Raw genomic sequence first — 15,253 nt, forward strand, 5'->3', positions numbered from 1 at the left:
CGTCACATCTCACCACCACTATCGCTGGCCTCCATAGCCACCCACCACCATTGTTGTTTGTCATCACCACCCCGCCGCCACCTCTGAGCACTGCCACCCCACCGCCACCGCCCACCACTACCATTGTTGTTTGCCATCACCACCCGAGCTATCAAGGTCAGCCAACTACCACAACCATTTTTGCACTTTGCATTACATTTATTTTACTTCAAATAAAATTTAAGGAGTTAAAAATAATTTCATATATTCACGAGAAGCGGTTGTGGGGATCACAGGAGAAGTGAGAGAATTGTAAAGAGAGGAAGAGGGAGAAAGAATATCAAGGTGATGGGGTTTACCTCTCCTGGAACCTACACAAAAAAGAGCAATGTCTTGACACCTCGCCGCCTAAGGAAATGATGGCAACGTTGTGATGAAAGGAGAAATTATTATGTGTGGAGTCTGAGATCAGACTCCAATCAGAATGGATCACGTTGCCTGTACATTATGTACAATTTGTATATAAATTATATATAAATTGTGCATAGTTTGAGTACATTCTAACGCAGCCTATTTTAATTGAAGTTCGAACTCAAACTAGATCCAAACTCACATAATAATTTCCCATGAAAAGACAAGGAAAACAGCGGCGGCATCACCAACTAGGAGAGCCTGCAACTTTGATGAAGCTCCGGTGGATATTAGAATTTGAATCCTCCTTCTTAGCTTCCACCTCTTTCTACAAGATAGAAGATGACTTATTTTTATTTATTGATTAATTTATTTTAAATTTTGAGTATTGCTGTATTAGAATACTTTTCATAGAAAAACTTGTCAAAATATTTCAAAATTATTATATTTATTTTAAATTAATATTTTATTCAAGTATGATGAGTTAATACTATTTTAATCTAAAATTATTATATTCCCGGGCAATAAGAATGTAGTAAATCGAATAAACCAGGCGGGTAACGTAGTCCAACAAAATCCAGAAGCTCTGCAATTAGGCAGCAGAAGAACATCAAAAGTTTTAAGTTCTCAGCGATTCACACGACGAAAATAGACTAAAACAGCAGTTAAATTAGTACGCCATACCTCTATAAAAGAGTTCATCAAACGGTATGTTGACTCGAAATACATGGTTATTAAACAAGTTCCCTAAGTGACGCAATAGAACAGGAAGTAAATCTATTGTAAATGCCAGAGCATATAGCTTCTGTTCTCCATCCTGCTACGCTACTCTCAATCCCGCTTCAAGTTCTGGATCTTTTAACAGGAGATGGGCTGCCACCACAAAAATATAAATAAAATTAGCTCATAAATTAGAGCGAGCTAACTGGTCAAAAATAAAGCCATTATAAAATGCCACAAAAAAACTGCTGCTAGAGGTGACAAATTTATTCTACCCATTTTTGAACTTCCATCGAGATCTTAAAGCCACAGGAGATGGTTTTTTTTTTTTTCATTACCTTTCTTCAAAGACCTAGAATATTCTATAATAGAAAGATAACACTAATGGAATAATTTTCTATTTTAATTATGCAACCTTAACTCTAGAAGTAAAATTAATATTTATATCATTAATAAATCCAATATACATAAATGCATTGCATCTGGATATATTTTTTCTTCCACAAATTACATCATCATCTACAAAATACATAAGTTAAAGCACATCCATTTCAACATTATGTACAAGAATCTTCATTATATATACAAAAAATATATGGACTCAAAGCTAATCATTAAGATAACCCTAATAATCCTACTTTAACTTAAAAGCATTTGGCCCTGCCAAAATTACTTGATAATAGCCAATATTCCGGAAGACATAAAACTTAAAATTTTGATATTGCTTTCAGTTGTTGAAACATTTTATTCCCAAAGCAAATAGACCAATTTGACAGGAAATAATCCTAGAAATAGAAAACTATTGCTGAAATTATAATTTCAGCAATGTCACCAAGCAGGTTTTGAGGATTTAATGGAAGAAAAAACAAGCAAAACACCCTTGATTGAATAGTAGATGTAAGAAAGTAGCAAGATACAATTGATCCCAAGAATACCAAACTTCTAGATGCCGCTAGAGCCCAAGAATACCACAGCACCACTAAAATTAAAAAAAAACTCTATATAACCCTAACTCTAATCCAACCCTACTACAAGCACACAAAATAACTCCCAAAAAGACTAAAGAGACCTCCTAATTCAAACTTTCCCTACTAATCTCTCTCTCTCTCTCTCTCTCTCTCTCTCTCTCTCTCTCTCTCTCTCTATTTAAGTCATGGGCCCCAAAGAAGGGGGGCAGAACCTACCAGGGGTGGAAATTGATCTTACGACTGCTGTATACAAGGGACCGAGGCCCAAGTGTTGGGCCAATTGGACCGATCTCTCCTAGACCAGTCTATCAATACCACACTCCCAAAGAATCACCTTGTCCTCAAGATGAAAAGACGAAAATTGATGTTGCATCCACTCGTACAGCTCCCATGTAGCGTCATAATCAAGAAGACCCCTAATTTAATCAACACTTCTTTGATCACTCCTCTCTTTTGTACCACTTGTAGCTCTAGTGGTTCTAGCACCACTTCCAATTGCTCAGTCAGTGTGTTTGGAACCTCTGAACAAGCTATGTGATCCCCAATAGATCATCTCAACTGAGATACATGAAACACTTGGATATATGATAGCGATGGGAGTTAACCTCAAACGACAAGCTACTGCTCCAATATTCTTTGATATCTCATAAAAGCCAAAATATTTCGAGCCAGCTTCTCGTTATTCCTATTAGTTACCATCTTCCGTCTGTAAGGTCGAAACTTCAAGAACACCCTATCCCCAACTTCAAATTGGATGTCCTTCCAATGCTCATCTGCTTGTTTCTTCATAATATGTTAAGCTCTCAATAGATGTCTTCTTAATTTTTCCAAAACCTTATCCCTCCCCTCCAAGTATTCTTTTACCAAAGAAACTGGAGTGCTATGTTGCCCAAAATGCACCAAGTGAGATGGGTCTCACCCATACAACACCTTGAATGAGGTCATCTGGGAAGCGGAATGATACGAAGTGTTATACCAGTACTCCGCCCATGCTAGCCACTTGGCCCAAGGCCCAAAGCCGAGGTGTCTCCGACACAAAACATTGTAGGTATGTCTCCAGGCTCCTATTCACCAGTGACCACCTTTGTCTGCCCATCTGTCTGGGGTTGGTAAGTTGTGCTCCTCTTCAATAATGTCCCCTAAAACCTGCATAAATCCCTCCTTGGTTGATAACTTTTCTTGCGGATCTAATGGTACCCAGACTTCAGATCTATCTTGGTGAAAATAATTGTCCCACTCAGCTCATCCAATAGCTCAACTATCACTGAAATAGAAAACTTGTCTAGCACAATTTTCTTATTCAAAGCCATGTAGTCCACACAAAACCTCTAGCTCCCATCCTTTTTTCTTAACCAACAAGACTGGACTAGAAAAAAGGCTCACACTAGGCCTGATAATCCTTGCCTCCAGCATTTCCATGATCAATTTCATCCTTCTGAAATTGAGGATAACAATATGGCCTGACACTGATTGATGACACCCCCTCCCTTAGGGTGATGACATGCTCCTGCTCCCTTGGTGGTGGCAATCTTTGAGGTGGATGAAAGACCTCACTAAATTGTTGTATCTTCACCATCCTCCAATATGATCCCCTCTAATTTTGTAGCAGCTCCACCAGGAAACCTCCCCACATCTCCTACATGGTCCTTACCATCGTTTTGAGGGACAACATGGCTTTGGATAACCCTGCATCTCCCCTAATCATTATTATTCTCCCCTCCACCACCAGCTCCATGGTCAGTGCCCCTCAATTAACCTTGGTCCACCAAGGTCTGCAATCATTTCATCCCCATGAAGACATCGGTGCTGCAAAACTCCAGTAGTCAACACTACTCCCTTACAAATGCCCTTTCCTGTCTCCACCTTATTGTATCCACCAAAGTCACCCCAAATTGGTGCACAACCTGGTTGGAGATGAAATTGGGATAGCCCCACTGTCGATCAACACTATCACCTCTTAGTCTGTTATTTCCCCCTTCACCTTCATGGTCTGACTATGAGTGAATCCTACCACTAAGTTCAACAAGACCTCAACCACATCCAGATGCAGCTTGTCCTCCTCTAACCCAGTCTCACTCCCACCTCCCTCAACTTCCTCGTCATCACAGTCGGTGAGAACCTGAAGAGTTTAATCTTTGCACCTGTGCCCCAGAATATTATTTCTCGTCACGTCAAAAATATAATCCCTTCACCCTCTTTTCTTGCACCTCCATCTCAGCAAAATTTTTGAAATTTCTCCCACTTCCTCTTCATATAAGCTTCTTCCCCATGATCTCACGAAGGTTGCCTGATGTAAGCCCCTTGGGTGCTAAGAAAGTGGTGGTCATCATGTATGAACGAACTGAACCAACGCCTCTAGCTCCCCTCTCCTGGCACTTCTGATCCTCCACCAACTGAGCTAGCTCTATAATCTCTTCCAAGTCTCGAGGCCTCATGACTCTCATTGTTGCTCATATCTCTAATTTAAGCCCCTTCATGAAATTTCCCTCTAGAACAATCGTAGACAAACGATCCAGTCGACTCGCTAGATACTCAAATCTCTCACGATATTCTACCACCGAACCTTCTTGTACTAGTGCAAAGAACTGCTCATAGAAGTCCCCTCCCCTGCTGGTTTGGAAACGTTCCAATAAGCACTTTTTGAACTCCCTCCAACTCCGTATAAGCTGCCTCATGTCTCTCCACTGGTACCAAGCTAACACATTCCCTTCCAAACATAGGCTAGCTGCCATCAATTTCTCCTCCTTCGTCAACCCATTAACGACGAATTATCTCTACCTTATATATCCACCCATGTTCATCCTCCTCCTCAAAGATGGACATCTTCAGCTTTTAGACCTTCAAATCCCTTCCATTTATCCTAATTCCTCCATAGTTTCCCCTTACCCAAGTGAACCCCCCTCCCCCACCCCCAGTCTCACTCCCACCTCCCTCCTCAGCTTCCTCGTCATCACAGTCGGTTAGAACCAAAAGAGTTTGATCTTTGCACCTGTGCCCCAGAATATTATTTCTCATCACGTCAAAAACATAATCCCTTCACCCTCTTTTCTTGCACCTCCACCTTAGCAAATTTTTGAAATTTCTCCCACTTCCTCCTCATATAAGCTTCTCCCCAATGATCTCACGAAGGTTACCCGATGTAGGCCCCTTGGGTGCTAAGAAAGTGGTGGTCATCCTGTATGAATGACCTGAACCATCGCCTCTAGCTCCCCTCTCATGGCACTTCTGATCCTCCACCAATTGAGCTAGCTCTATAGTCTCTTTCAAGTCTCGAGGCCTCATGACTCTCATTGTTGCTCATATCACTGATTTAAGCCCATTCATGAAATTTCCCTCTAAAACAATCTTAGACAAACAATCCAGTCGACTCGCTAGATACTAAAATCTCTCACGGTATTCTACCACTGAATCTTCTTGTACTAGTGCAAAGAACTGCTCATAGAAGTCCCCTCCCCTGCTGGTTTGGAAACTTTCCAATAAGCACTCTTTGAACTCTCTCCAACTCCATATAAGCCGCCTCATGTCTCTCCACTGGTACCAAGCTAACACCTTCCCTTCCAAACATAGGCTAGCTGTCATCAATTTCTCCTCCTCCGTTAACCCATTAACAACGAAATATCTCTACCTTAAATATCCACCCATGTTCATCATCCTCCTCAAAGATGGACATCTTCAACTTTCAGACCTTCAAATCCCTTCCATTTATCCTAATTCCTCCATAGTTTCCCCTTACCCAAGTGAGTCCCCCACCCCCCCTCCATCAACCCATTAACGCAAAATATCTCTACCTTAAATATCCACCCACGTTCATCATCCTCCTCAAAGATGGACATCTACAGCTTTCAGACCTTCAAATGCCTTCCATTTAGCCAACCCCCCCCCCCCCCAAAAAAAAGTCCTGATCCTTCCTTCGACATTCATACCCAAACCCTTCTTTGAATTCCCCCCTCCTTCCTTCAAAATCAACACCTTTCTGGCCATAATCTCCCTCCCTTCTTTCCCAATCAACACCTATTCCTCATACCCCACGTGTCCACACCTCTCTCCATACCTTCCACATCTCTTCTCCCATTGGAAGGATTCCAAATGGGGTCTTCTCCCTTATCCCTCTACGATCTACACATCATTTCCATCCCTACGAATTTCAAATTCGTATTTTTTCCTTCCGGCCCTCTCATCACCTTCGATGTCAAGTAGATCAAAGAGTTGCTCTTCCATGGAGAAAATTCTATCCTCCACCGTTGCTTTGATTTGGTTCATCCCCCTTCAAGACGTTCTTCCAACTCATCCACCTTTGTGGCCACCATTGATACCCAGATCTTTGTTAGACTCAAAAATCCGTATTCCTACTCCAAAAACAGCAAAAATAATTGTTGGGGCAAGAAAAACTGTAGCAAGAATCAGCCAAAACAGCCCCAAAACAACCTCAAAAAGTGTCTATGATACCAATTTGATAGTAAATAATCGTAGAAACATAAAACGATTGCTACAATCAGAATTTCAACAATCTCGCCAAGCAGGTTTTGAGAATTTAATGGAGGAAAAACAAGAAAAACACTTTTGCTTGGATAGTAGATGAAAAAAGAAAAAAACAAGATACAATTAATCCTCAATTCAAGAGGAAGATCTATCTTTCCCAAATCTCTGGACGCCACTAGAGCCCACGAATATCAAAGCACTAGGAAAAATCAGAAAAACTCAATATAACCCTAAACCATAATCCAACCCTACTACATAAAGCACGCAAAATAACTCTCAAAAGGACTAAACAACCCTCCTAATTCAAACTATCCCTCCTAATCCCCCCCCCCCTCTTTCTCTTTCTCTCTCTCTCTCAAGTTGTGGGCCCAACAGGAGGGCGAAAACAACAGGCTTATGCCTGCTATATACAAGGGGTCTATCTCCTGGACGGGTCTATCATAATTCAATTCTTATTTTGTACCCAACCTATCGAAATGTCTCCCATATGCACCCACATTCAATAAAAATATTATGAGAGCTTTTCTTTAAAAGTTTTTACTTATTAACATAAAAATTGCTTTCACAGTGAATCTCACAAGCATAAAACTAAATTGATTTCATGATGTCAACATAATTTCTGAAGTTCTACTAATATATCTTAAAACTTGAATGAAAAACTCCCAACTTTGATTATTTTATGGCTACAATAATCTAGAGCATCTCAATTTTTCTTAAGGTATTAAAATCTTTTTTCGTGGATGCAGACAACTTTGACATCCCTCAGAACTTCAATGTATAACTCCTAAGTTTGATTATTTTATAAATATAATAATCTAGAACATCTCCATAGTAGTTAAGGTATTAGAACCATTCTTCCCGTTACATAAACACAAGTTTAATAACTACTGCATAATTGTGAAACGTTTTAGAAGGATAAAATCCATTTTCCATTCATAACTTTCACCTTCCATCAAAAAATTTTGAATTAATAAGAGATATTTAACATATTATGTGAAACAAAAAATGAATTCTATTAAAGATGCACCTCCCTCCCCCCTAAAATGCAAATCATCAAAAACAGTAGCTTTTACTTTGCTCAGTGATCTCTTAGCAAGGCTTGTAGAGAAAATATATGATCAAATCCATAAGCCATAAGCCATAAGCCACACGAGTGCACATAATATAAAAACAAAAAGCACTCTTTCTTCAAACCCAATTATACCCAATCAAATCACAAAAAGAAGCCTCTAATATCTCAAAACCAAATAAAAAAGAGAATAATTCCATAGAGCCAATAAATAAAAAGAATTAAACTAGCACAAAAAATTGCCCAACTTTAAAAGATCCCCAAAAGATTGCTCTACAAATTTACTAAAACATAGCTAAGTTTATGACATGACCACAACAATAGATCAAGTTTAACTCAAAATTCTTTCTCTTGCAATTCCCTACTCACCTAGATTTAATTTCTAAAGAAGGCTGAAATAGTTGGCAACAACTAAGAAATAATCTACATTGTCATCACTAAGGGGGCCTCTTTATTTGTGCAATCATCATAACAAATTAATCTATCACCGATCTCATCTTATGAAATATAATGACTCTCAATACGCTTTTTTACATTTATTTAAGTCATCTTCCTCTTTCATAAATATTTTTCATCAACATAAAGATAAGATTAATACTCTAAAATTTTTAAAGTATTAATTGATCCTAAGCGGTGACTACGACGGTGGTGGATGCGGCAAAGGCGGTGGGTGCAGTGGGCGGCAGAAGGTTGAGGCAATCAAGAGGAAGTTGATATGGCTCGGGGTGCATGTAAGTGTGATTTGTTCAAGGTTTTTATTTAGGATTTAGGTGTGTGTGTGTGTGTGTGTGTGTGTGTGTGTGTATATATATATATATAGGGTGAGGCGTAAACCAACTAGGTGAGGCGTGTCTCAAGGCGAGCTTTAGCCAAGCTAAGGCGCAAACCTCATAAAAAAGTTTGAGGCGTAAGTCTCAAGGCATTTTCACTAGAATTGTACTAAGGTGGGTCTCAAGGAAAGTCTCATATTACGCAATTTTAAACAATGTCGTATCATGATTGACTCATCTACCTCTTTTAATAACTTACCATACAAGATTAATAATTTCTTCTCTTTCAACTTCAGGAACATTAAGCCCAGGGCAACTTATTTTTAATTATGACCTTCATCACCTGCATAAGGTTCATATCAATAATATATTATGTGGTCGAATCAGGATTTCTCAATACAGTGTCTCCCATCCTCTCAGCCACTGTAGGCCAATAACCCATGCATGCACAGCCTTATTTGGTTATCCCCTTCATCATCATTATTATTATTATTATAAACATTAGAGGTGGATTACAAAACAAAATGGTGCCATTTAAAAGAACTTGAGCCCAAAAAATCCTTTTAGAATCTGATTTCATCGCAAAAATAAATAGATAATTTCTTTTATTCTAAAATAACTGATTTTAAATTGGCGCATAACTAAAGGATCATTGAATTAATAATTCTAACACTAGCCTATCTTGAACCAATCTATCAATATCATTTGTCTGGTGATTTTTGCGAAATATCAGAAACCTCGTTCAGGTTAACTTTTCAGTCAATTAACTGATAAAACAAAGGGTTCTCTTGATAACGACTTAGAAATAAAAAAAATCTTAACCTAAGCTTGACGAATGTTATGAGGATTTAGACTACAAAAATCAGTATAAATAGCATCCAAATTATTATGAATAATATAAATTATATATTTACTAGCATTTTTCCATTATTTTCAAAAAATATCTAAATAAACTTAAATATTCAATTATATCTTGAGCAGAATCTATAAACCAAAAATATCAAAGTTAAAATAATAAAAATCATTGAAAATAAAGTACTTCATTTTCATTATTTTTTTATAAATTTTTTTTTGTTATAAATTATATGCTTATAATTTAGAGCTTAAGCTTAGCATATATATATATATATATATAATTCAAATTTATTCATGAATAAAATGAAATATATAAATTATTCATCTAAATAAAAAGCAATATATTTGTAATTTAATCACTTCTCATTTAAAAATAAATCATATGAGAAGGATGATACCGACCATGTATAGCCATAAACCTTTCCCAAATAACCTTGCAAGCTAAAAAGTCCTATCAAGAAACCCGCAAAAAAAGACAGCTGACCATAAAAAAGAAAAAAAAAACGATTACCAGTAACAATTTCAACCTGAAATAACAAAAGGTTATTGGCTGCATTCATCACCTTCGATATTGGTAGTAATCAGGGCTTCTGCTTCTACCATATGATGGTCCGTTGAAATGGTCATAATCCGGACTGCGTGGCCGCCGCCCATAGTCAGGGCTTGGACGGCTCCTGTAGATTGGACTAACAGAGCGGTGATACGGATCGCCACGCCCACCATAGTCTCTTCTAGGGCTGTCAAACCTGTCACCTCTTTCACCATCATCCCTATGGGCATACTCAACTGAAACCACTCTATCAAGAAGCTTACTGCAGGAAAAAAAAAAAAACAGTGCAATTAGATATTAATTAGACAACCATGAAAAAAATGATGGTCCCAAAATTTTAAAAAGAAATAAATTGCAATCAGGCCATGCACATTTCAGTTCACATGCTCCAGTTCAATCTAAAATGAAGGGAATGATAAACTGATTTATGCTTCGAAAGAAAACAAAGTTCTCTGCCTGCCTCCTTTTTTTAACAAAAAACTTGGGAATGAATAAAAAACTGATTCTTATAATGTCTACGAACAGAGAAGAACTAACATGAGCGATAATGTGGATCTTGAGTAAGAACAAATTAAGGAAAACTTACAACATGCAATCCAATCCTCCAATCCATAGGATAGAATGATCGAATTGTAGACATCTAATCATTGTCAAATTAATTTATTCAAATAAATAAAGATAAAGAAAAACATAGTATTATGAAGATTTCAATAGCCAGTTTATTCAAAAAATTGATATAAGTATTAATTAATGTAATAAATGTTCTAAAAAATCATAGTTCAAGTAGCCAATATGAAATGAAAGCTAGTTAAATTGTCCTTCATGAATTGGTGTACTATTTTAAAAGCACAGCATATAAACTAATTACCAACCTAGGTGAATACATATAACCAAACAATTTGTTCATCTAATACTCTTTTAGTTCATTGCATGGTCACTTTTTTATATAATCTTTGTTAAAATATGGCCACACTACATCTGGAGTAGTTACCTTGCCACCACACCAGTTGTGGAGAGAACTGTTAACAAGCTAAAGAAAATCTAAATGTTAGAAATGCTATTGTTTTTTAATGAACTTAAATTGTCATCAATGCCTTACATGCATGTTTGGGAATTGAGTTGAGAGAGATTGGCTAACTGCTAACCGCTTTTGGTCAAAAATCTTTGGGGCTTAAATAATGTGGTTTTACATTTGAACTTAATGTTTGTACAAAAGAACTAGAATGAACAAGGGCATGTAAGACTCAAGTAAGAATGGGGATGGAATGAGGACAGAAAAGCTGATATTGAACATGAAATGGCTTGGATATTTATGCAAATAGAATTAAAGGGTGCAAAAAATTACTAGTAATTGAATGGGTGCAATTGCACCCCTTCAAAGTTAATAGATCTGTCAGCAGTTGTAATGCGGTGCTCATTGCAAGAAAACAGGAACTCATTTAAATTTCAATCCACAATCACTTATAACTGAATGGCGTTTGATACCGAAACAGAAGAAAACTTTGCTCATAATAGATAACCATATTTGGGTAAATTTAGATGATACAAAAAGAGAACTTCAAAGAACCTCATGTTTGTGCATTCAAGCGCCTTCGTGGCTTCATCTTGGCTATCAAATTGCACAAATGCAAAATTCCTCCGAATACGGACGTTAAGAACTTTGCCAAATGGTTCAAAATGCTTTTCAATATCTCGAGTTCTAGTACGGAGTGGATCAAAATTTATGACAAACAATGTTTTTGTTGGCCTTGTGTTTGCCATTCCCCTTGAGCTATCCCGGTAACGTCCACGTTCTCCCTGATAAAACAAGCATACACATAAATTAGCTCATATCAACACCATCTCAAGATAAATATTGTCAATCATACAATAACTTGACCCAAATAATGCTAAAGCAATAATATCAGTCAGATAAATATGTGCAATTCGGTCAACAACAATCTAAGAATTGGTTAGATGAGAAATATACCCTGGACCACTCCACTGACAACCTCCGCTTGCTATGCCCAAATGGTGCATTATCAAGGCTTCGTATAGCATCCTCAGCATCACGTTCATCCTCAAAATAAACAAAAGCAAATCCTACAAAAGGCAAGAAAAATAAGCGAGAGTACCATCTTACTTAGAATGTCCATTCCCATAGTCAGAAAACACTACCACATCCAAGCAGTTCAATTATTCCTACTTAAAAAGATAAATACTACACCTGATGGTATTGGTAGGCGGGATGAACATAGGAATGTCAAAAATGAAGTCCTTGTAAGAACAGAGACTAAAACATGGTGTCTTATAAGTTTAATCCATGGTCAGGAGTCATTGCTGAGCATGCTTCACCATTGTAGAGAAGGCATTCAGCAGGCACGGCATGATGGAACGACTCTTAAGCAATGACGTTCTGGCAATGGCAACTTTAGACTATGCAGGAATGAGAAACAGATGATCGTGTGAAGGAAATAAAAGATGTCGGTAGTTAATGGTGTGAGCTGATAACCGGCAGGAAGGTTTCCTTTGGCATGGGAGGTTTGCATGGAAGATAGAGAGCCCAGATAGAGCTCGGATTCCTTAACTGCCTCCTGCGTCAAAACAAACATTTAAATATAGAGGTCCTTTTGCAGAAATTAGTTCTTGGTCTTAGAAGATCAATTAGTTTCTCAAAAGGGTAGTGATATAAGTTACAACAGCCAAGCTACAAAGCTTGTTCCTATTAGGTCCCTGGAATAAAAACTTAATGAACAATTAAACTCAACGAAGCCATCTAATGGCAGAAGTGACACCCTCACCACGCACATGACACACTCACAAACGCCCTACTAGTCAATTACTCCTGAACTCTTTGTAAGGCCATATTCACATAAATAAATATAACATGGCAGTGCTAACACGCAAAAGGGTATTACAAGACAAAAGCTAACAACAGACTAGCCATTAAGTTGAAAAACTTTCATTTACTATCGAAAAGAGGAAAAAAATACAGCCAGCGTATACTCCACTCTTTTTTTTATGGCAGGTCCTGACAAGTGCTCAATACAACTATGAATTTTACTCAAAATGGCATCCTATTCAGCACATATGGCAATAATAGCATCAGCATACTTTTGAAGCCAATGTTTATCATAAAAGATAATCATATATCATTCGCAACAAGAATTAAGAGAATTAAGAGGAAATCCCCAAACTATTGTTTACCATAGAAAACTGCCAAATGCATGATATACGAACTGATTAAACTAATTATACCATTTGGCATTAACAGCCATCAATTACACACCAAAAAAAATGAGTACATTACTAATACCTACAAGCCATGAAGATCTTGCAGCACTTCCAAACACCAAAGCCTTCTGACCCATTCATAATAACACCCTCTCTGAACGAAGATGATTCACACTTTTTCTTATTTATACGCCCCTTTTTTTATCGAAGTATGTTTAGATTAATAGATTAATAAAAATCTGCATGGCTTTACGAGAAGTTCGATGTTTTTTTATGTTAAATAGAATAAACCTGAATCTGAACTTATTTTCCAGCTTAAACGATTAGCCAGCTAAATGTTCCAGGCAAATTCCCTGTCATTGATCAAGCTACGGATTCAAACTCTAATATGAAGCCTACAGCTGCCTGCTTCAGAATGTTCCTCCAATGTTTCATCAACCAGGCTTGATGGCGATTAATCTGTATGCTGTAATATTAATCTGTTTGGCCATTAAAGATGTATCCTCCGCTATAACTTCCTATTGAAAAACATAGTTTCTTTCACATTTTAATGTTTTGGGAAGCACTGATCTATTTTTAATTTTTTGAAGGAAAAGAATCAGAACACCAATTCTTATCAAATTAAAGATATCAGAACTACTAACTTCAAATGCCATTCGTAGCAAGAAAAGGGATGACATGGGGAATGTAATTTAAGTCATGAATAATTGCTTTACCGGATTTCATGTCGATCCGATCAACCCTTCCGTATCTGGAGAAGAGCCGCTCCAGATCTGAATGGCGAGTTTCGTACTCGAAGTTTCCGCAGAAAACAGGCCTCATCATCAAATCAAGCCAGAAACAACCTAACTAAATCTGAAAGAAAATGTGAATGAAAACTAGAAGAACACAAAAAGACTTATCTCCAAATGCCAGGAGAGGACGAGTAGAGAGAAGAAATATTACCAGGTCGGAAGTTTTAACTTGAAACCCTAACGTTTCGGGGCGATCGCCGAGGACTGGATTCCAACGAAAAGGAGAAAACTCAAAACTTCAACGAAGAAGCTAGGGCTGCCGTGCGACTGGTTTAAATAGAAGAGGGCAAGGCAAGCAACTGTCGAAGTTTTTGTCGCCGTGACATTAGATGGGCTGTGAACGGCCCATTTTAAAATAGAATATCCAGTAGCCAGGTTATGATGCAAACCTAGGCCCTTTTGAAGTATTATATATCAGAGCTCTGTATTGGGTACCCATACTCATACCCATCCACGAACCCACCCATACCCAATGGGCATGGGTGATATGGGTGGGTACTCAACATCAGAGGTCAAATCGATTTACATTACTACTTATCGTATGTATGCAATATATTACAGTAATCCTTAATATGTAGTGCACAGCACTGAATCACATTGCGACCACGATAAATTTTGATATTTGGCTTGATGGTTTCCAATCGGAGAAAAGAGCAACAAACTTCAAGGCCATTTATATGTGGCAGACTGCATTCAAGAAGAGTCGAAAGTGGGTGAGTGTGGGTGGGTATGACATCCCGAAAGTCACCGTAAGTGGGCTTGGGTGGGCAAAGCCCGCCAATGCAAAGCATGGGTACCCAACCAGGACCCCATGTAGGGCTCTGTTATATATGCATTATCTATATTATTTTTATTATATAAAATGGTTTCTGATTCTACCGAGAATAAACCTTCATATTATATTTACAAATATAAATTCACGCACTTCATTTTATTTTTTTTATATCTAATAAATTGAATGTAACACTGTCGTTGCCAAGTCCCAAGTCCTAGATGAGAAAAGTGGAGGGTTGTGTTAGGTAGTCGACAGTCAGCGTAAAACTTGTCGAACAATAATGACATGAATCCTTTAAGAAATTGTGTTAATGCTAGGGCGTCCCCTGGAAGCGACGCGCTGTATGGCCTAAATACAGTGACAAGTGTGCCCGGGTGCAGTGTTAAATAGGCAAGGGTTCCCACATCAAGGATGGATGTGGGCAAAGCAGCTAGTCCATGAAACTAAAATTAGGATAGGAACTTGGAAAATAGGTTCTCTTATAGTAAAATTAATGAATTAATATATATATATTATGATTCATATGAAGTTAAATATTTTGTGCATTCAGGAAACTAAATGGGTTGGAGATAATGCTAAGGAAATTGATAGTTTAGGATTTAAACTTTTGTATTCGGTATGAGTCGTACTAGAAATGGTGTATGTGTTATTATAGATAAGAGTTTAAAGG

General features: G+C 37.7%; 1 protein-coding gene across 2 annotated transcripts; it reads right to left on the reverse strand.

Annotated features, from left to right (window-relative positions):
* Positions 1-953: 953 nt before the first annotated feature.
* LOC110099048 (serine/arginine-rich splicing factor RS31) lies at positions 954-14,116 on the reverse strand. 2 transcript variants are annotated; one of them, XM_020826064.2, is made up of 6 exons: positions 13,960-14,116; positions 13,731-13,869; positions 11,771-11,883; positions 11,369-11,598; positions 9,815-10,063; positions 954-1,263 (listed from the first exon to the last, which is right to left on the reverse strand). In XM_020826064.2, the coding sequence occupies exons 2-6, from the start codon at positions 13,837-13,839 to the stop codon at positions 1,233-1,235; spliced, it is 732 nt and encodes a 243-aa protein (XP_020681723.1). In that variant the 5' UTR covers positions 13,840-13,869; positions 13,960-14,116; the 3' UTR covers positions 954-1,232. The 2 variants fall into 2 exon arrangements, with proteins under 2 accessions (XP_020681723.1, XP_028556877.1); XM_028701044.1 differs by lacking the exons at positions 13,731-13,869; positions 13,960-14,116 and adding an exon at positions 12,008-12,368.
* Positions 14,117-15,253: the final 1,137 nt, after the last annotated feature.

This window comes from Dendrobium catenatum, unplaced genomic scaffold (genome assembly GCF_001605985.2).
Source record: "Dendrobium catenatum unplaced genomic scaffold, ASM160598v2 fragScaff_scaffold_1632, whole genome shotgun sequence".
Taxonomy (NCBI): Eukaryota; Viridiplantae; Streptophyta; class Magnoliopsida; order Asparagales; family Orchidaceae; genus Dendrobium; species Dendrobium catenatum.

What these genes read in the sequence shown, in the direction of transcription:
- LOC110099048 (XM_020826064.2), bottom strand. Translation starts at nt 13,839, where the DNA reads ATGATGAGGCCTGTTTTCTGCGGAAACTTCGAGTACGAAACTCGCCAT. An exon ending in TGTCAGTGGAGTGGTCCAGG is followed by an intron (nt 11,599 to 11,770) that starts GTATATTTCTCA and finishes TTGTTTTATCAG; the next exon opens with GGAGAACGTGGACGTTACCG. An exon ending in GATTACTACCAATATCGAAG is followed by an intron (nt 1,264 to 9,814) that starts GTGATGAATGCA and finishes TTGTGGTGGCAG; the next exon opens with CCCATCTCCTGTTAAAAGAT.